Source organism: Doryrhamphus excisus, chromosome 4, assembly GCF_030265055.1.
Source record: "Doryrhamphus excisus isolate RoL2022-K1 chromosome 4, RoL_Dexc_1.0, whole genome shotgun sequence".
In the NCBI taxonomy this organism is placed as follows: Eukaryota; Metazoa; Chordata; class Actinopteri; order Syngnathiformes; family Syngnathidae; genus Doryrhamphus; species Doryrhamphus excisus.
Window position 1 is genome coordinate 9,000,001 of NC_080469.1, and position 21,103 is coordinate 9,021,103.

The 21,103-nt window shown below is 41.3% G+C and overlaps 2 protein-coding genes across 2 annotated transcripts in view; one reads left to right on the plus strand and one right to left on the minus strand.

The window, feature by feature from the left end:
* The window catches only part of antxr1a (ANTXR cell adhesion molecule 1a), a 22,190-nt gene extending 17,813 nt beyond the window's left edge, over nucleotides 1-4,377 (plus strand). The window contains exon 18 of the mRNA XM_058070577.1: nucleotides 2,055-4,377. Coding sequence (XP_057926560.1) covers nucleotides 2,055-2,471 — 417 coding nt within the window. The 3' untranslated portion in view covers nucleotides 2,472-4,377. The remainder of the gene's footprint in view (nucleotides 1-2,054) is intronic.
* Nucleotides 4,378-7,453: 3,076 nt separating this feature from the next.
* gfpt1 (glutamine--fructose-6-phosphate transaminase 1) lies at nucleotides 7,454-20,872 on the minus strand. Its single transcript, XM_058070873.1, has 19 exons — nucleotides 20,804-20,872; nucleotides 18,911-19,018; nucleotides 18,515-18,622; nucleotides 18,287-18,412; nucleotides 18,118-18,176; nucleotides 17,901-18,035; nucleotides 17,774-17,835; nucleotides 17,505-17,584; nucleotides 16,601-16,709; nucleotides 16,328-16,491; nucleotides 15,528-15,623; nucleotides 15,213-15,310; nucleotides 14,977-15,097; nucleotides 14,618-14,775; nucleotides 12,074-12,188; nucleotides 10,961-11,088; nucleotides 9,681-9,848; nucleotides 9,288-9,449; nucleotides 7,454-8,902 (listed from the first exon to the last, which is right to left on the minus strand). The coding sequence occupies exons 1-19, from the start codon at nucleotides 20,808-20,810 to the stop codon at nucleotides 8,858-8,860; spliced, it is 2,049 nt and encodes a 682-aa protein (XP_057926856.1). The 5' UTR covers nucleotides 20,811-20,872; the 3' UTR covers nucleotides 7,454-8,857.
* Between the last annotated feature and the right edge of the window lie 231 nt (nucleotides 20,873-21,103).

Here is a 21,103-nt window from a genome sequence, read left to right on the forward strand (position 1 = left end):
AATAAAATCAAATGAAGAAGACAAATAAGTTGTAATTTTACGAGAATTGTAGGACGTCAGGGGCATTTGACTTAGATGTTCCATTAAACAACTTTTGACTCCCAATCAAATATGAACCCCAACTGCCAGCATCCTGTTCAAGCGGGGCTTCCTCATTGTAAATCTGCATCAGAGCACTGGAAAAAAGCTTCCTTAAGGATTTGCAGTAAACAAGCTGCTCTGGTTGCAATTAGGAGTCTCTTGTCAAAGCCTTGTTTTTATAACTTCCCCTGAATGAATGCCGCGGTGGGACTAACAAGATTCATCGGTGGCAAACTCAATGTCAGCTTCCTGTAACATGTCGCTCATAAAGCCAATATACATCAACTGTGTTTTTTAAAGTTATATTAAGAAGATAAGTCACTCACTAAAGCAAAGCATAATAGATCTAAAAACAACAAAATACAGTCTTAAAGATGTGTAACAACAGTGTAATAACAATATACACTGGCACACAAGTGAAGATCTGTGCCGGATAATCTTGTGCGGTCATTATTCCCCAGTAAAATTGTCAAGTTGAAAGGCACATAATGGTTTTAGTGTTCAAATGCAATAAACACACCCTTCTTACAGTCCATACTTTGGCTATTGCCGTCTCATGTAGAGAAGAAAGCGCATGCTAATTTGTTTTTCACTTTGCTAGTCACAGTTGTTTGTAAATTTGGTTGTGTTGTCGGGGGAACACATTAGATGTTGTTGTAATGCACGACAACAAGAGCATCCAGTGAACACGGACCTCTGCCAAGGCTTAAACATGAGACAAATGGGATTTTCCATGTTGAATTGAAATTACTGGATCAGATCCATTCCAAACTTGATTTACATTACAGCCTCTGCATACACATAACACATGTCAAGTTCATTTAAACTGAGCAAGATATAACTGAGATATGATTTTCACATTAATGTGTGGATCAACTTTAGAGAAACATTCACAAATTATGAAAATAATCCAGGTTGTGTTGACAGGAAGTTGCAAACAAACATGAACAACCCATTAACAACAATTCTTTGGCAAAGTTATAAAAAAAAAACTACAGGGTTCTGATGTGTTCTAGTAAATAGCCCACACAAGCTATATGTTGTTTTCAAGATGAAAACATCAGCTTTACAATGAGATAACATTCATTCAACGTCAAGCAACTACATTAAAACTAGAAACTACATAAACCTTGACCCCCGGGGGTTCTATACATTTCCAGAGAGGCCTGCATACTGCTGAAAAATCAAAGGGAGCGGGGGCCATTGCTAGTAGTCGACATAATGATAAGTTGTCATGTTGTCACTGTGCAAAGGTGGACCAAATACACCATTGCCTGACCCGGGCACAACATGCTAGCTTGCTAACAGCTAAAAAAAACCTCAATATTTCATCAACCACAGCTTCAAACATATTTTCAAAACACATAAAGTAACAGCCAAAAGGAAAGCCGTTGCAGCTGTAGACAATAACATCAAATCCTACCTGCCATGATTACTAGATGGGACCAGAAAGTGTTTCTCTTGAGTATGCAGGTCTACTGAGCTTGATTCAATACTCTGGCCTCTGATTGGTCAAATGAGATGTCAATCGTTTAAATTGACCAATGAGTCAACAGCAGAAATAGTACTAAACTGTAAAGTTAGGTTTCCCTTTGTTAGCATGAGATTTTGGTGTACATTTGTGAAATGTTGTGCTGTTATTGGTTCTTATTCCTTGGAATTAAAAGAACAAACCACTGTTTTGTTATATTTAACGTTATATGTGACAACTTCTGACAGTAACAAAGGTGAACTGTGAAGGCATGTATGAATTTATCATATTTGTCATATCCCATTTCACTGTTAAATACGCTTGTATGCTTCACTGCTCTCTATTATGTTATATTTCGCTAATTTCAGTTTCAAGTTCAGTCTGTACAGTACAAATAAATAAATAGATACCCCTGTCACTTCATCACATGAAAACAAAACATCAAAGATCTTTAATGGAGAGTTTATGCTAACTATTAATAGTTCTAACTTTGTCATTTCAGGGCAGATGCATGAACTTTATCCGTATGAAGTCTGCGCCCCCTCACTACCCCCACTACAACCAGCACCCATCTCCCATCTACACCCCTCCCAGCAGGAGTCCACCTGCCCCACAGGGCACCCTCCCGCCAAGTCCCACTAGCCCTCCATCACCCCCCCTGTTCTCTGCCACCCTCCCCCTCCTGCCTCCGACACCCTCCGACTCCTCACCCTCCCCTCCCGTCACCCCTCCCTATTACACCCCGCCTCCCAAACGGGCTCTGCCACCCACCACTTTGCACATACCTGCCGCCCCCGAGCTGCCACCCAACCCTCCGCCACCTCTCTCGCCCTCTGGGACCCTGCCACCCCTGCCCCAAGGCCCCGCGCCAGGACGAGCCCCACCCCCTGCCCGCCCACCTCCGCGCCCTGGCGTGTAGTTGATGAAAAGAAAGTCCCGCCTTCAAAGATGAGCGCACGTTTGATTTTGTGTGCAGGACAGCAGAGCCCAGCAGGCTGTGGCCTTCCTGCCGTGTGCAGAGGACAATCAGGACCTGCTTTCTGCTAGTTGTCGACACTGACTGGACTCTTGTGGACTCAAAGGAGCCTGTTCCTCCATAGAGCGGGTTCACATGCCAAGTTTGAGATCATTTACATGTCTTTATATTATTGAAAGCTGAGCAATTGCATGTTATATTGATGCTTTTATTTCCCTTGTTACGTATGCCACATACAGTAGATTGGATTGGCTGATGTGTAGACTACACTGAGTTTTCAGGGTGTCCTCCTCATGTTCCTCACTGTGCTGAAGCAGCATGATACAGTATGAGTCACAGCTGGCCTCTTATTGTGCATGTCACAGTAAACAGCTGGGGACTTGGACAACATCACATTTGGCACATTTATGACCACTTATGTTCAACTCCGCAATCACAGATGCTCTTTCAATCAAGATGTGGGACTGCTCAAATAGTCAAAATCACAGTACGGCTTCTTCTACCTTATAAAAGTGCCTCAAAGAGACTTACAGTATCTATTTGCTGCTTATCTATTTGAAAAGGGCTTCTTTCTGCTAGTTGCTTGTCGGCGTCTATTATACAGTATGTGGGGGTGCACATGCTTAAGGCTGGTACAAAGCCTTCAACTGTACTCCCTTAGTGGTAGGAACCCAAAAATGACACAAAAGAGACAAAATGTGCGTACTGTCCACCCTTCGCATTTCAGCAACCACTGTATTCCAGTATCTTCTCAAAGACCAATACTATAGAAATGAAATTTGCATATACATACATTAAATAGTGAGTTTACAGCTTGTTTAGTAGTCCCTCATCACTTTGTGCTTTGAATTTTGCAGCTTCACTCATCATTCATTCATTCATTCATTTTCTACTGCTTTTGCCTCACGAGGGTTGCGGGGGGTGCTGGAGCCTATCCCAGCTGTCATCGGGTGAGAGGCGGGGTACACCCTGGACTGGTCGCCAGCCAACCACAGGGCACATATAGACAAACAACCATTCACACTCACATTCATACCTATGGACAATTTGGAGTCGCCAATTAACCTAGCATGTTTTTGGAATGTGGGAGGAAACCGGAGTACCCGGAGAAAACCCACGCATGCACGGGGAGAACATGCAAACTCCACCCAGAGATGGCCGAGGGTGGAATTGAACCCTGGTCTCCGAGCTGTGAGGTCTGCGCGCTAACCACTCGACTGCCGTGCAGCCCTTCACTCATCATTGTTTTTCAAAATAATAAATCATCCCTGTTTTGTGGTTGACAACGGCCTCATTTTAGTTTAAAAATATGCATATTTAAGTAAATGTTTTGTATTTTTGGCCTAAATTCTGCATTTCAAACCAAAATAGCGACATGACCTAAAATGCAAATATAAGGCTTTGAGGAGATGCATTCAAAGACATGCTGTGATATGTATTATTGTACACCAGATAGGTGTCAGTAATGTTACATTGATGAGACAATTGCCGCCACAAGAAGTACAAAGAGAAGCAAAAATCAGGAAGTCACCTTACAACTTACATGTGTGTGCCTTTATTATGTCTTATTTATGTCTTATGTGTTGTATGTTCACTTATTAAGTCTACTATATTCAGTAATACAAGTGTAAATAGCGGTGTTACTTCAGGTCTAGAGGGCTCTAATAATGTTAAATGTATTTAGAAGGTTGTAAACAGGTTTGTTTTCTATGTTCTAACTTTGAAAATATTGTATATATATATATATATATATATATATATACAGTAAATAAGGAATCCAACTTCACGGTCGGGTGTGAAACCAATTAACCACAATAAAAGAGGGATGACTGTGTTATCCTGAAATTGACTCAACATACAGTTATTATTGTCTAAATAGCTGGCAACACAAGTGACGAACAAGATTATGGTGTCTTGTCTCCGGTCAAGTGTGGTGGTGAAAGTGTCATGGTTTGATGCTGCATGATTGGTGTTTGGGGAACTGCGGTTCATTGAGCGAAACATAAATTCCAGCATATTGGGACATTCGGACACATAGCGGTTTTCCAAGATGTCAAGCCTTGCTGAGGTAGGCGAAGGTCAAGGTGATGGAGTGCTAGTGGAGAAGACATAAGAGTCTTAACATTCACCAGCTTCACCAGTGATGTCATCACAAAGGAGTGGAGGAGGATTCCACTAGCCTGTGCCGCTCTAGTGGATTCTGCACCCAAGAGGATTAAGGCAGTGGAGGATAATACATCTATACTGCTGTACAAGCTGGACACTAACTACTAATTGTTCCTTAAGAAGATACTCTTAAACCATAATTTGCATGAGTTGCTGAAATATGACGGGTGTACTCATTTATTCTCAAATAAATGTCGTACTTCAAATACATGCCTGATGCATTCAAGTATTTGAGGACATATGGTACTTTAATATAAATGTGTGCTTATATATCTTTGTATTTAAGACAGAATCTACCAATAGCAGGACAGTTTGTGTATATGCTTTGTGTATAGATGAATCATTTTTTATTTTGTAATTCTGATGAATGTGCACATTTGAATTTTATAGGAAAATGAAAAAACATGTATATTTTCCACTGACTTGGTATGTTTCATTCAAAAACAAAGTAAAGCATGTAAAAACATGAAATTAAACTTTGCATATCGGAATGTTGTCTAATTTCTAAAGTCTAATTGCCTGGTCTAAACTCAACATGTTTTTTTTACACCTAAAATAATATTAAAGTTTCAGTAATACAAAAATCATACAATCTCCGGAATGAAATAATAATGGGAATATTCGAAAAATCAACCTATAATAATAGCTCTCTTTTGCAAGTCAAAAATATGAAATAAGATTACAAATCCAGAGGACAGGACACAGGTCATTTAACGCCCCAATGATAAACAATGAAATGAAGTGATAACCAGGATATTTCCATCACTTTCTAAAAAAAAACATTTGGTCACCCCATTATTCAGTGACTTTCAGTGAGTGTCACTTGGATCATTGGGTTCACACGGTGACGTTTTGCAGGGCTGCCCACACAATGTCAAAGAGGATGAAAAAAAAAAAAAAAAGTGAAGGCATCGGGATGGCTAACCAGCTCCAGATGTTTACACGCTGCATTATGCACACATGTGCAGAGCCATCATGGAAAATAGCACAGGCACACTAATCCTCTGGAAATATGGACGAGACTTAGGAAAGGCAAAATGGTGCTAATGGCTCCTGGCGAGGATGGAATGAGCGGCTAGAGCCACGTCTCACATGTAGAAAGTGACTGAGTGGGGGTTTATGTATGATACATAGGATCAGCGGCACAGAAAATGGATGGATGGATGTTTGATACATTGCTGCATATGAAGGAAAAATGTGTCTTTTCTACAGGATTTTCCTCAATCCTAGAAGATGCTGACTTCTCCTTTAATAAAAGAATGCTATTCCATATTTTAAAGATGAAATCAGTTATTTTGTCAAAATTAAAAGATAAACTTTGCGTAGTGCTCTCTCTGGTGTCTTGGCTGTCTCACAGCATACATGAGCTCATTGGGCATTAGGTCATTATTTGGCTCCATTTGTGCATTTAGCACTGAGATGGCTGACTTGTCCACATAGTTGTTAGGATCTACAATCTTGACACATGTATAATCAACCCAACTTCAGGATATAAGCTGAATACAGTCATTCTGTCTTATAACCTAATCCGCTGCATGGTGGCCTAGTGGTTAGCAGCCTCACAGAGGTCTGGGTGTAAATCTCCATTGCAGAATCTCTGTGTGTGTTCGAATTTCAGGGCTTCCTTCTATCATGGCTTTCATAAATATATATTACCATGCTGTTTTATGGTTATATATGGCCTATTTACACATTTTGTATACATATTATCTGCCTCCATGAAGCGTTTTAGGGCATAAAAATGGCTAAATGAACTAAAATACAAATATAAGACATTCAGAAGATGTATTCAAAGATCATTCCATCCATCTTCTACCACTTAATCACTCCCAAGGCTGTCCCAAGCCAGTTGAGAGACCGTCCAATGTGTCCTGGGTCTTCTCAGGGGCCTCAGACATACCATGAACACCTCCCCAGGGAGGCGTCCTCATCTGGCTCCTCTCAATGCGGAGGAACAGTGGTTCTATTATGAGAGTCTCCCCGATGACGGTGCTTCTCACCGTATCTTAAAAGGGAGAGCCCAGCCACCCTAAGAAGATTCATTTGGACCGCTTTTACCTGAGATCTTGTCCTTTTGGTCACTACCCAAAGCTCATGACCATAGGTGAGGGTAGGAACCTAGATCAACCAGTAAAGATGGTCAGAGGTGTGATGATTAGTAGTATTAGGTGTTGGTGATGTTACTGTACTGATCGGTGAGTCGAATCGATGCAGTTTTTTCCAGGTCTCACAAGAAAAAGACCTTAGTCGACCCTTAACTTAAAAGTCACATTTCCAACATTAATGATGGTCATTTTTTGCTCAGTGAGGGTTGCAAAATCGTGTTTTTTTAAAAGGCCCATATTGTCCAGGAGTGTGAATGGTTGGTTGTCCATATGCACGCTGTGATTGACAGCTCAGCCAAAGTCAAGCTACCATAGGTAGCTTGTTACCATAGCTCTGTAACTCAAATTAGTCTAAGTGGAACAGAAAATGTTGGAAATTGTTGAAAATGTTGAAAAATTTTGACCGCTTGATGTCAGAATCAAGTACAACAGAGTTGTACTTAATGTAATTTATACTTATACATTTTTTTATTAATTTATACATTATATAGATTATATATTTATACATTAATTTATACATTATATAGTTAATGTATTTATACTGTATACAGTATTTAAACAATTTGGTAGATTTTGATGTAAACCCCCACAGTTTGTTTTCCAAACTGTAACATTTCTACGGAGCACAAAACATACACACACTCAAGCAGTGAATGCATATCTTATATCATTTTAATGTCAGTTTAAATGCAGATTTAATTTGAATCCAACTATACAGCACAAAGGTCAGTATTTCGTTCCAAATGTGCAGCGCCATATCATCCAATGAGCTCACTTGAAGAGAGGTTGTTGACTCTGTACTGCATCAACCGTGCTAACAAATAGTGCCCCCCCCCCCAGCTAACATCAATGATTTCAATTAAATATACCCATTGCCAAATAAAAGCTCGATGTTGGGGAGACATGCACGTTTTAGATTAAGGCTCGATTGCAGAAGCAAGATGAATGTCAAAAGCAAAAGGTGACAAGCAGTAAAAATGTTATCTCTGGCAGCTCCTGCTCCTTCACAGCTGTGCATCTCTTTGCAGCTAAAGCATCTACAGTGTAACACGCTGCCACCACATTAAGTATGCTACAAAAAAACATAGCACAAACATCATCAATATATATGTTTTGGTTCCGTTCAAACTGACAGCATGTTTGGTTTTACAGGACATTTTTCGGTAACATTCAAATTTCCGATCAAACAATACAAAAATTCTGATTTCTCTCAAGAAAATAAACAAGTATAAAATTAACAGTAGCTACAAATGGTCCCAATATTGTGTTTGCAGTCATGGTGGAAGGGTGTGGGCTGGCACTCACCGAGTTCTTCTTGAAGTAACTTCATCTCACTGGTATCGCTTCATTGTGTAAGCAAGTCAACTAGAGCCGCAATACAATAACAATCAACCGGAAACTTTACTTACAATTACAATTGCATGAAATTGTCTCGAAAATATAAATGTGGCATGAAAATAATGTAACAAGAGTAGCGAGCCCATCAAGCTCATATGACCGGAATGTGGATGGAGCTACCGTAACACCAAGACCGGACGCTGCTACTTCAGTAACTGGTGTGTGCACATAAATCCAACAGTGTCAAAACTGTCATCCAGTGATTGCAGCAATTATGACTCGTGGGGCCAGAAAAAATGTCAAACTTCAAACGAGTAGCTGCCAAACAGAAAGAAAGACGCCAACTAAACTACAAATCATTGCACTTAAGAAGGATGGAGCCAATAAGTTCCATCAGTCAGCAACATCAGCTCCAAAATGCTTCCTATCAAATTAATTTGCTCACTGGTTGGCTACATAACTTGGGACGCAGGAAACTCCAGTTTGATGCTACAGGTGCACCAAGTCAGAGCCAGGAGGATACCTTTATCAGTGCCAGCCCAGACATTACTGCCACCAGCCTACGATAACACCAAGAAGTCTAACAGTGAGATACAGAAAGATGCGACAGTGAGATACAAGTAAAATGGTGCATAAAAGTAGACGCATTAAGCCAGACACGCAAACAGGATGTTTTCTACTTCACTCCTTCGCTGCGTGTCCTCCAGCCTGCTATGAGGTTCACTCCACTGTCACAGACTTGGCCAGGTTTCTTGGACAGTCCACCTGAGTGCACACAGCACAGTGGACAGGTCACAGAAAGTGATAAACGAGGTATTACAGCATTGGAAATATTGACTTTTTGTGGAAAAAAAAAAACGTTTGTCTGATCTTACGTAGCCCAGTAATGTTAGGTTGTTCGATCTCTAAACCATTAAAATTCCACTTTAATGATTTTCAAATGTTTTTATGTGGAACTTGAAACGGTAACACAGTGTCACTCAGCTGGAGCATCACATGTATTCCTATCATGCATGATTATTGTCTTCAGTTAAAACAGTGACATAGTGGCGATGTTGAAAGCGTGCGGTTGGTCGCTGCATGTGAAGTCAAACATTTTGCAGATGTCGGTACAGACGAGTGTAAAGTGGCGGGACGTGCGAGCACTTACGTCGTAACCTCGGAGCACAGCCAGGTGGAAAGAGAGCAGCTGCAGGGGGATGACGCTCAGGATGCCCTGCAGGCAGTCCACGCAGTGAGGCACTTTGATGGTGCGGCACGAGTTGCTGATGCTCTCGTAATCGTCGCGGTCACAGATCACGATGGGGCGGCCCTGTCCATCAAACAAACCAAGTAGAGGTTTTTAAAAGGTGTGTCATCTGATACCATTTTGTGCTCTTGTTCGCAAGCAGTGATGAGATCATTGTGGAAATGAATGGGAGGTTTAAAATGGGGTGGCGATTATTGATTTTAATGGTCTCAAGTGCTATTGGAAATTGGCACTGCATTCAAATGTAATAAATGGATAAAAATGAATGACATGCATAAAATGAATTTGTCTTACCTGGCGGGCGACGACTTGCTGCAGGGCGTTCTGACATTTGATGTAGGTGTGGTCTTTCATGATGATCATGATGACTGGCATGAGCTTGTCCACCAGAGCCAGCGGACCATGTTTCAACTCCCCAGCCAGGATGCCTTCAGAATGCATGTAAGTGATCTCTTTGATTTTCTGTGGGCAAAAGAAATGAACACGTTTTACTCTAAGAACTCAAGAGGGATTGAGACACACACACAACTGGTCATTTAGACAAATAAAAATTATATTTTGGCAGGAGCTAAAAGGAGTGACATTCTCTTATGCAGTCCAGTTTGACTTGCATCAAGTCCTCCAGAAACACCTTTGATGCCCTGGTTTTGAGGGCGTCCGTGAAGATCAAATAAAAATGAACAATTTCGTGCTTCTTCCAGGGCTGCCCTTTGTCACTGATTCTTTTATGGACAGAATTTCTAGGCGCAGCCAGGGCGTTGAGGGTTTCCAGTTTGGCTCTCTGTTTTTTGCAAATGATGTGGTCCTGTAGGCTTCATCCAGCTGTTACTTTCAACTCTCACTGGATCGATTCGCAGCCGAGTGTTAAGCCGCTGGGATGAGAATCAGCACCCCCATGTCTGAGTCCATGGTTGTCCATTGGAAAATGACTGCAGATTTTTTTAAGGGTTTTTTAAGGATTTTTTAAAATAAATGTTAGAATGTTGCATTCTCGTGTTAATGCAAACGTTTCATATAATGAGGTTTGAGCAAATGGACGTGAGCTGTGAAAGAATTTGTGGATGGCTCTGACCGCTTGGTTTCAAAAAAAAATTCTAACATTGGCTCTTTGTGACATCACAGTGTGCCGACAGAGAGCACAAGCTGTTGCCCCCGCCCCCCACAAATCCACACACACACCCTACCCGCTGCACAGCTTTGTCAGAGATTTCACCGTGTTAGCAAGGAGCATTGGCTTCTTCCAGGACATGTTGTCCAGGACAAGCGGTTGTCTGTGTAGCATTATAGAGTGTGCATAAAGTGAACAAGGTGCAAATTTTAAGCTCACCAAGTTGCTGGGGTTGCTAATAGCCTTTTTTTCGCCACCAGTCAGTGGCCTACATTGTCTGCACGTAGTAATCGCGGACCTACTTGTATGTTACCAGTCTTTGAGTTCAGACACGCCAGACACCTCCAGCCAGTAGCTCCTACCCACTTTTCAACCCAAATGGGGCTTTGAGTTTTTCCCTTGTTAAGAACCACTGATAGAGAAAGACACAAGAGGAAGTCAGGAGAGGACAGCTGTAGTTGCTCACCAGAGCTCCTTCCAGGCAGGTAGCATAATGGTAGCCTCTGCCCATGATCAGTACGCTCTTCTGATGGTACAGCTCTGTTGCCAGTTTCTGGATCTCATCATCCAAACTGAGGACCTCCTTGATCAGATCTGATATAAACAGGATGGAAACAAACTCTGATTACTGACATTATTCTGCAAAGTGGTTTTAATGTAAGATATAAACATTTTGTTCAAAATACACATGTATAAAGTTGGAAGGTGGAAAGGCTGATTATAAGCAACAGAGTAAGCAAACATTATTTTGTCAAGTTTACCATTCAGGACATGTCATCTGCTTTTGATATCCAAAAAGGTATGCACGGAGCCAAAAAGACGAACCGCCCCCCACTACTCTCCCTCCCTCCTTGAGCCATCCCTGTCAATATTTAGATTAGCAGCAAATTAAACAGCCTGATCTTCACCAGCGGTGTCCAAAGAAAAAAAACAGCATATCAGCTTATGATATAGTATGTGAAAAAGGTGTATTACTAGCATTAACTTTGGTATTTGCGCCCATTTTTAACCTATTTATTCTTTAATATTTCAACTTCTAACTTGTTTTGTCATGATATTAAGAGGTTATTCTTGTACAACCTTTTTCTCATTAGTATTCAGTGCCATCATGACATCTCACTGGGACTATATATGATATGAATGTGTCATACATACCTGGCCTATACATACAGGTATAGTCACATGCAGTTACATTACTAATGGGGCACAGTCCTCACTACACTACACTCCTACCCTTTCAGTTTTTTCTTGTTACTTTTATGGGTTTTTATTTTTGCTCAATTTTTATTTTATATTTTTTCCTACAATGTGCCGTTCACAGGCCCATAAACGGCCTGCGGGCTGCACTTTAGACATCATTGGTTTACATATTTAAATATTTTAACATTATATTATTGTGGTTATTGTTTGAAGTGGTGTAGAAGTGTGCTACATCGTACAATAAGTTAAGTGGGCCGCATATATTTAGAGTTCTAATATTTTGTCCCTCTCATGTTGCTAAATAATTGGCTTATTGCAAGTTACTGGAGGATGATGAACTTTGATGAGGATTGAATAGTTTTCAAACTCTCCGGCTTACCCGGAAGCACTTTCAGACCCTGAATGATCTCACGACGCCTTGGCTGCATGGAAATCCGGTCATCACACATCATCAGAGCAAACATGATCAGGGCAACAAACTGGCTCGTGTAAGCCTGCAGACAGATATAAGAACAAAAAAAATGCATTTTGTGTTGTTAGCATCGGCCTTCAGTGTCCATGGACACGCAAAGCAAACAGTTGGATCCAAGCTAAGAGTTCCAATTGGAAGCTGGGTTTGTGTGATGTAAGTTTTGAAACAGAAAATACAAGAATAAGCAATGCAATTCTGACTTTAGCAACGTTTCTGACGCCTGTGATCTCTTTTCTGACAATGAAGTTAATAATCTGCACCAGATGAGAAATGCAAGGAGAGGTCGGTGTTAGTACCTGGCAGGCAATGTGGAGCTCACTTAAACAAGCCATCATCCTGGAACCAACACTACATCACGTCTTCGGCAACCCGACGCCAGCTGTCATCAGCCACGTGCTGCTTCTCTCTTGCATCTCAACACAAATTGAGAGGCCTTTGGTGCCCATTTAATGTTCCCCTTGGGCCAATTCCTTACATGGATGGGACCCTCTGGAGCACAAGGCCAATAGAATACTTGTAAAAATCTTTACAATGTTTTCTTGCAAACTGCAGTGCTCCATCTAATGTGCCGGTAAACTTGGTCAGATTTGGCAGCAAATGTGAGCCACTCTGAAAACTTGGTGCTTGACTGTGCCCCTCTCATCAAGTGTGTGATTCATATGGAACATGCTAACCTTAAACTAAGTGGAATTACCAATCTTATCTTTGGAAAAGCCAATTTTTCCTCCTATTCTTGTAATCTCACATTCCCAAAGATGCAGTCACATATTCCATGAGTTTGGGTCTTTTACTGCAAGTTGGCATGCCAAGCAGTTTTTCACCATGTCCCAAAGTTTAGAAGTTAAAGTTCATGACAAAAATATTTCATTTGATCATTAGAGGTCAAAGTGCATTTTTAAATTTAATTCATGGTAGAACAAACCCAATTATTGACCAGTAAACTGGATTTGTGGGATGTGACACATGTTCTCCAGTGATTTTGAGGAAGGTTGTGCAGCAGTGTTTGGGCCGGGTGTGTGGCCCAGTCAGCCAAGCAGTAAATGATGGCGTCTCTGAGGCGTGCTTGCATGCTCTGGAGCTGCAGCACTCAAGTCCCTGAGCCAAGTCCAAGGGCTGCGCCAGGAAAGGGCCTGCATCACTCTCTCAAACAAATAAGCCCAGATATTATAACATGTGTGCCATTATGGATATACACTGGCTGGCCACATAATTAGGTCCACCTGCACAATTAATGAGGTCGAGTACACAAACTGTTTAAAGTATCTGGTATTATAAATAAATCATAATCTGAAGCTACGGGTCCCGGAGAAGCCAGTGTCAGGATTCCATTCACAACTAAATCTACAATGAGGAGACCTGGGTTGCGTTCACGGTCAAAAGGTATTTGCTCCTTTTATGAAATGATGCAATAAATGGTCATGGAGTTTCTCCTTTTTACTCATGATACCAAGTCTTTTTGAACTTAGCACTATTCCAACTCTCAAAAACTATACAAGATGTTTTCATTATTTTCCACACTTGTGCAAATACTGTAGCTCTTACAGATTTTAATGAATGTCATGAATGACATCAGATGAGACATAAGCATTGTATAAGACCTCATCATATATCACGAGACCTTAGCTCAGCCAGCATCAAAGGATTGTGTGTGCCTTTTCCTTGGCTTTTCGAGAAAGTCCAATTAATGAGCCTATCCCAGCTGTCTTCTCGCGAGAGGCTGGTCGGCAGCCAATCACAGGGCACATAAAGACAAACAACCATTCACATCATACTCAAATTCATTAAGTCGCCAACTAACCTAACATGCATGTTTTTGGAATGTGGGAGGAAACCGCATGCACGGATAGAACATGCAAACTCCACATAGAGATGGTGTCACTCGGCCGCCGTGCAGCCAATTTTATTGCTTTTAGAAATGTTCAATTGTGATGAACTTACACTTGTATGACAGTAAAGACAGTTTAATTGTTATTGAAAGAATTACTTGATCAAGGTTTTATAATTGTGACAGCTTGAACCTGGAACAGATTATTTCTTGTTATAAATGAATAAATCTTAAAAATCAAAGGAAATTAGAGGTTGGCCACCATCCCAGAACAGATTGTGTTCGAGCTCAGAGGCTGCAGTGTAATTTATGATGGAGTGTGCTTTTGCGGTATTAGTTTAGATGTTCATATCGCAAAAATGTGTTCAAAAAAAGCCACTCTTCATTATGGATGCAGCAGTACACAGTAAAATACTGGTTTGCTCCACCTGGCCCGGAAGAATCCACCCTATGCAGTACATTTTGAACTGTGTGTGTGTGCTTTTCCAAGCTGGCAAAAACCCCTTGGCGCGATGCAATGTCCCACTTCCAACACGGTACATACTGTAGTTCAAGTGACGGACAGTCTGCCTAAAAGTGGACAAGTCTGCCCAAATGACAAGGAAGCAAAAGCTTTCCAGCCTCACCTTGGTGCTCGCCACTCCAATCTCAGGGCCAGCATTGATGTGCACTCCACAGTCAGTCTCTCGTGAAATGGAGCTGCCCACTGTGTTGGTGACACCCACAGTCAGAGCCCCTCTCTCCTTACAGTAACGTAGGGCCATTAGGCTATCAGCAGTCTCCCCTGTAGGATTACATGTAATGTAATGCTTAATTAAATTAGGAATTAATGTAAAGGCCAGAGATGCTGAAGGCTGCAATTTAAGAGGGTATAGCAGAAAAAGGAAGATAAATTGACTACTAAACAGCGTAAAGACTGACATGGAAAGTGGAGGAGACAGGGAAACTGCACTCGATCAAGTCCAGATGGCGTCAACATACTCACCTGACTGGCTGATAAAGAAGCAGACATCGTCTCGGAAAACCGGTGTGTTCCGGTCCAGGAAGTCGCTGGCTAGCTCCACCATAACAGGCAGCTCTGTCAGCTCCTCCAGGACCTGACGAGTCTGCAAGAGCAACAAATCATCTCAGCATCATATGGCTAAAACAATTTGAGGACAAGTCCGTCTAGTGTGCTGAGTGATGCTGATTTACACTAAAAACTGTTTAGTGTCCACATACCGCTACACCTGCATGGTAGCTGGTGCCACATGCAATAAGGATGAGGCGTCGACATCTCTGGATCTCTTTGATGTGGTCCTTCAGTCCACCCAGTGTCACTGCAAAAAAACAAGCAGTCACTCCATCATCCACTTTCCACCTCATTAAAACAAAACCCATGAGAGTGCTGGGCCATGTCAGTCACTAGCCAGTATTTCTGCATGTGCTAAGCTTTCACATGGGTACTAATCCCTCATATTTCCTTTTGTGTGATGAAGATGTAAAGCTGAACTGACCAACATGGGGACATGGCGTCAAGTACCACGTGTCTCTAACCTGTGTTGTTGTCAAAGTTGACTCTTCCTCTCATAGTATTGACAACGGACTCTGGCTGCTCAAAGATTTCCTTCTGCATAAAGGAGCTGTAGTTTCCTGCGGTGGAAAGATCAGATGATACAACATTTGCAACCATTTAAAAAAGGAAATGCTGGTTAACAACAAAGGGATATGTTTGTGATCCTATATGAAGCTGAGAAGTAAAAATTATTGCAGTGTTTCACTTTCTTTCTAGAAATGAAAGGAGTTCCCCATTATTGTTAACGGACATGCATGTTTGACACAAAGGGTAAGACCACCTTTTTCTTCAAGGAACACAAACACAGCACACATGGAGGTTAAGGTGTTTTTTCTATAAACTTCTAATAAACTGTGACAGTGAAGTGTGTGTGTTTTTCAGTTTGCCTCTGACAGAAATTTGGGTCATGCGAATTGGGTTATTCAGCAGATCGCTTCCAGAAACGACTGAGAATGATTGGACCACAAAGGAATGTAGCGTCCAGGCAACATTAGCTGATCTCTGTCCTCTGCTGGATGTCTGCAGTACAGCAACTATTTCAAATGGAAGTTGCATGCTCCATACAAAAATGCACAAAATGCGCAGTGAAGAGTTCTAGATTTCTGCAGTCACCAAAATGACAGAACATCCAGTTCACACATCTGGAAAAGTGTCCTTTAATATTATATGCAATAATGACAGGCTTAGCATCTAATTATAGGTTCCTGTACCGGTGTCTCCTGTAAACGTCTAACCAGGGAGAATGGCAGTTTAAGAAACAATTAAGTGACACCCTACTCACCTTTCATGATCTGTTCCAGCTCCATTTGCAGGGTCTGGATAGCGCGGGCCGGGTAGTCTCCAGCCCGGCGTTTTATCCTATGGATAGACAGCCGTCCATCTGTCACAGCAGCCACATCATCGTCTTCCAGAAAGATCACCCGATTTGTGTGTTCTATTACAGCACTGTGAGGGAAACAACAGCTTTAATTTCCATTTTAATAAAGCTACAGAAGCATTAGTGTAACTACTTCCACTTGACAAGGACACTGCAAGGACACAGGGATGTGCTTACCTTGCATCAGAGGCAAAGTAGTACTCAACAGCTTTCTCATCCACAGGGAACAGGCAGGTGTCCTGGTCGACCCTGGGAAGGGAACTGCAGCCCTTCTTGTCTTTGCCAGCTGAGAAACAAAATAATAATTGGTCCGAAATCAGCACTTCCCAACCTTTTTCATGCTCTGCACCCTTGAAAGGTTTCAATATTCTAATGCCAGAAATTTGATCTCATTTGAAGCTAAAGCTACATAAGAGCTAAATTAACCTTCACAAGTCCACTTCATTTTTTTTTTAATATAAGAACGTTCTCTGTGAACATCTGCTTGGAGTTTGCATGTTCTCCCTGTGCTTGTGTGGGTTCAATCATATATGTATATATTCCCATTTTTGTTAATAATCTAAATTGAGACTCTCTAAATTGTTCAGGAGTGGGAATGGCTTGTTTGGAATGGTTTGTCTACATGGTGTACCCTGCCTGTCGCCCAAAGTCAACCGGGATAGGTTCCAGCTCACCCGTGACCCTAACGAGGACAAGCATTCCAGAGAATAGAATAAAGATGGTCTGAGTCCGCCAGTATGTATATTTGTAGCTTATTAGCATGCCTTTTTAATGACTACAGGGTTTCCCTGAGGATTTTTCGAAGCTGTGGGGTTGAGGTTGGGTCTTATTGACATTCAAAAGGTTGCTTTGGCTTTTATTTGTTAATACTGTTGCATTTCATTCTTCTATTTACTGTATTACTACTTTTTTTTATGTCCTTCATGTGTTCTGTGTAAAGTGTGAGTGACTTTGGAGTTAATTTAGGGATACTATGAGCCGACTTAAACAAAAAACTCAACTCACATCACAATACAGGAACAGAACTCGTATGTAACCAGAGTATAGACAAACTAGGCAGGAAAAAGATATTTAAACTCACATGAGCGATAAACCACAGGAATATGGTCTGTAGACAGCTTGTGGTCACTTCGCACACCAATCAGGAGAGGACTTCCCCTCCTACACAAAATATGGTAAATACTATGCCTCCACTTCAGAACTGAACATAACCAAAGAATGTGCTAGAGTGCTAAATCTGTCGCTACAAATGGAGTTTAAGATTGAGAAAATATGGTTTGTCTATACAATCTGAAAATCACAATCATGAGAACAAAAGATCTTAACCACCGCTGAGTGTTGTACATTTACCTTGTGCCCACTGCCTCGGCGGGGTAGTGAACACTCTTAAAGACCAGGGCAAAAGCACCTTCCTGTGACGAAAGAGAAAAATTACATTTATTTGTTATACATTTTGTGTGCGTGTGTGCTTCCTTACCAGTTGCTGGGTCACCCTTTCCACCAGAGTGGCAAAACTGATGTCATCACTCTCCCTGTTATCGTACATGTACTTCACCAGCTTGGCTATGGACTCTGTGTCCGTCTCCGACTCAAACTCATAGCCTTTGCTCAACTGTAGGGGTAAATTCCAATCTAAGTCATACAGTATGTGAAGGGCAATACAAAAGACTGACAAAAGAAAAAGTTCAGCTCACCAGGAATTTCCTTAGGTCTTTATAGTTGGTGATGATGCCATTGTGAATGACAATGAATTCTGCAGAGCATAGAGAAAAATAATGGTCCCTGAAAAATCAACATTGTGACCTAATGACTAGAATTTTTTTTTAAAAACACAAATAAGCGCAGAGCACCATATCAACTGACCATTGTTCTTGTCTGATCTGTGCGGATGGCTGTTAACAGGGCTTGGCTCTCCATGGGTGGCCCAGCGGGTGTGAGCAATGCCGAGGTGAACATCAAACTCCACATCGAGGTCAATATCCTGCTGTTCTGTCGGAACACAAAACAAAGCAGCCTTTTAGCAGCCTAAATCAACAGAAGCTAATATGGTCCATGCAACCCGCTCATCTGAAAACACTTGTCTCAGCTTACTGTGGATCTCCTCATCCAGAGCCTTGACTTTTCCACGCTGTTTGATTAGTTGGATGGCTTTGGCATTGGTCTCCCACTCCTTGCTGTTACCGCCATCAATGCCCACACCTGACAACAGCAAACAAAGAAAAAAAGCTAAGCATCAGCTTTAAACCAAGCTGGATTGATATATTGGTATTATATAAACTTCATTAAACCACAGGCGATATTCAATATTTCATCAGATGTATTTGCCGACATACATTTTGGAACTGTATCTCATGATGTAAATGTAAATAGTAGCCGCTACATTGTAATATAATTAAGGTAACTGTCCGCTGGGTTGACAGTGAAGAGACAGTCTGCGTAAACAGTCCAGAGTGTGTTGCTGATAAGAGGTTTTCCCATGTGGCTCACCGGCAGAGTCGTAGCCTCTGTACTCCAGACGCCGCAGGCCTTTCAGGAGGATTTCAAGGACCTCTCGGCGAGTCCTTGGCACGTGGTAGTTGAGATAGGCAAATATTCCTATAAGGGAGGACAGAGTTGTCATTCCAGTTCTTAACAACATGGGTATTTTTCTATAGCAAAACGACACAACAAAAAAATTTCGCAAAAAGGAACAATGTAAATTGAAAATGTTAAAATGTTGTTACTAATAACACAACTTCTACAACTATCTTTTTAACCTGTTAATGTCAAAAATGTATACAAATATCCTTTTGATTATTCAGTATGTAGCCTTGGTGGAAAAACGTTCGGGCACTTGTCTTAAAGTTGGACAGATAACATTAACCTCACCACATACTCCTATTAAAAGAATATGTTTGGATTTTCCATCAACAATAGAAATATGATGATCACAATGCTGATGTGGAACAAAAAGCTACTACTGACGTATACGATACACCTTCATCACAGCATGTGAAAATATACTCAGGATAAGGAAACCAGTCTTGCAAGTGTTACTGAGTTGAAAACCAGCTTAGAGACAAAAGAATGTTTTTATAGGGCGACATAGTGAGGACACTGTTTCTAAGCCGATGTCAACATTTGGATTTACCTCTACACTCACTCTTTTCTCGTTTTTTAAAAAATGAAAAAAATCTTGCAGCAACTATTTGATTTTAACAACCAGACCAATGATGACTCAACAGTGAGAGCAATGTACATTTGTTCAAAAAGCTAAGCACTGATGAAGCTGATGCACATTTAGAACCTAGGGGCAACCTAGCTCAACAGAGCTTTCATTCAGAAGAGCAGGTGATGGGGAGGGCCAGTAAGGGAGAAGTCAGTTAATGGGAGAAAATTCTACATATACTGTGTTTTTTGTGGAATGCACTCAGACACCTCAATAAGTACAGTCACTGAACAAAATCTTCCTTTGTTGATGCTCAGTTTTGATTGGTAATTTGTAGTGGCGTACAACTGCACTTCTTCAAATCGAATGGATGTGTTTATTATCTTTTAGCAATCCTATTTGTATGGCAGACAAAAAGCAAAAGCCACGACTCCAAAGAACAACACATTAATAAATACATTTTTAATGCTTGAATTCGATTTCAATACTGTAGAGGGGTACCAACTGAGTGTGGAATGGGAGGTATTATAAATGTGTAACTAAAAATACCAACTAATGGATGTGGCTAATTGTGGTCTGAGATAATGGTGACACTGACAGGATACAGCTACCATTCATTGAGATAGGGACAATATGAGGCAATGGGGCACAACCATCACAAAATCAAAGACAATTTCCACAGCTAAAAAAGAATCAGCGACTGACGATGTTTCCACATAAGCACGCCCCTTGTGATGCACAGATACCCGGCACATTGGCGCTGGCTCTGTCTTTGTTGAGTGGATGACCAGGTTATTTCCCAAACAAGCCCCTAAATAAATACGTGCTTGTTAAGATTGTTGAGAGGCTAATTTAAAGCTGAACAATGAGTGACTGGGTGTCGCTTCACTGCATACCACTCTATTAGCTTTCTGACATTAGCTGTACCACAACAGGGAGTGAATTGTCCTTCCGTCAGGCAAATGATTCACTATTAAACGTTATCACCCTGTGAACTCGTGTTATATAATGTAAATTTATATACAAAATTGTTAAACATATCTGGCAGGCTAACCGCATCAGCAGCAGTCCAAGTTCGCTAACTTGTGTTAGCCCCCCTAGCTAATTCAAACTGGTTATAAAAAAGAACGATCGTGTAAGTATTTTCACTTGATTTACATTTATCTGGCGGTCTGAGAAAATTGTAGCCTATTCACGATATGATTTAAAATGAAAATTCATCCAGCACTCACCACACATGTCTTCTGTTCGTCTGCCAGTTTCTGTGACTCCGGCAGCTGGGAACGCCTGTCAAATAGACCCCGCCTTTTTTAATCTCTTGACGAATCAGAGACAAGAAATGCCTTCCGCGTGTTCTCTGATTCGTCAGTTGGATCTGTCAGTCAGGCTTGCACGGTCAACGTAGTCTATCCTGACGTGGCAGACGGATGCAGATCCGTGTAGCGTCAGTCAACATCACAGCACAATGACAGGCCAAATAGATTCACCCCATGCCTCTATATACCTTATTTTTTCGAAGAACGGATTATTTA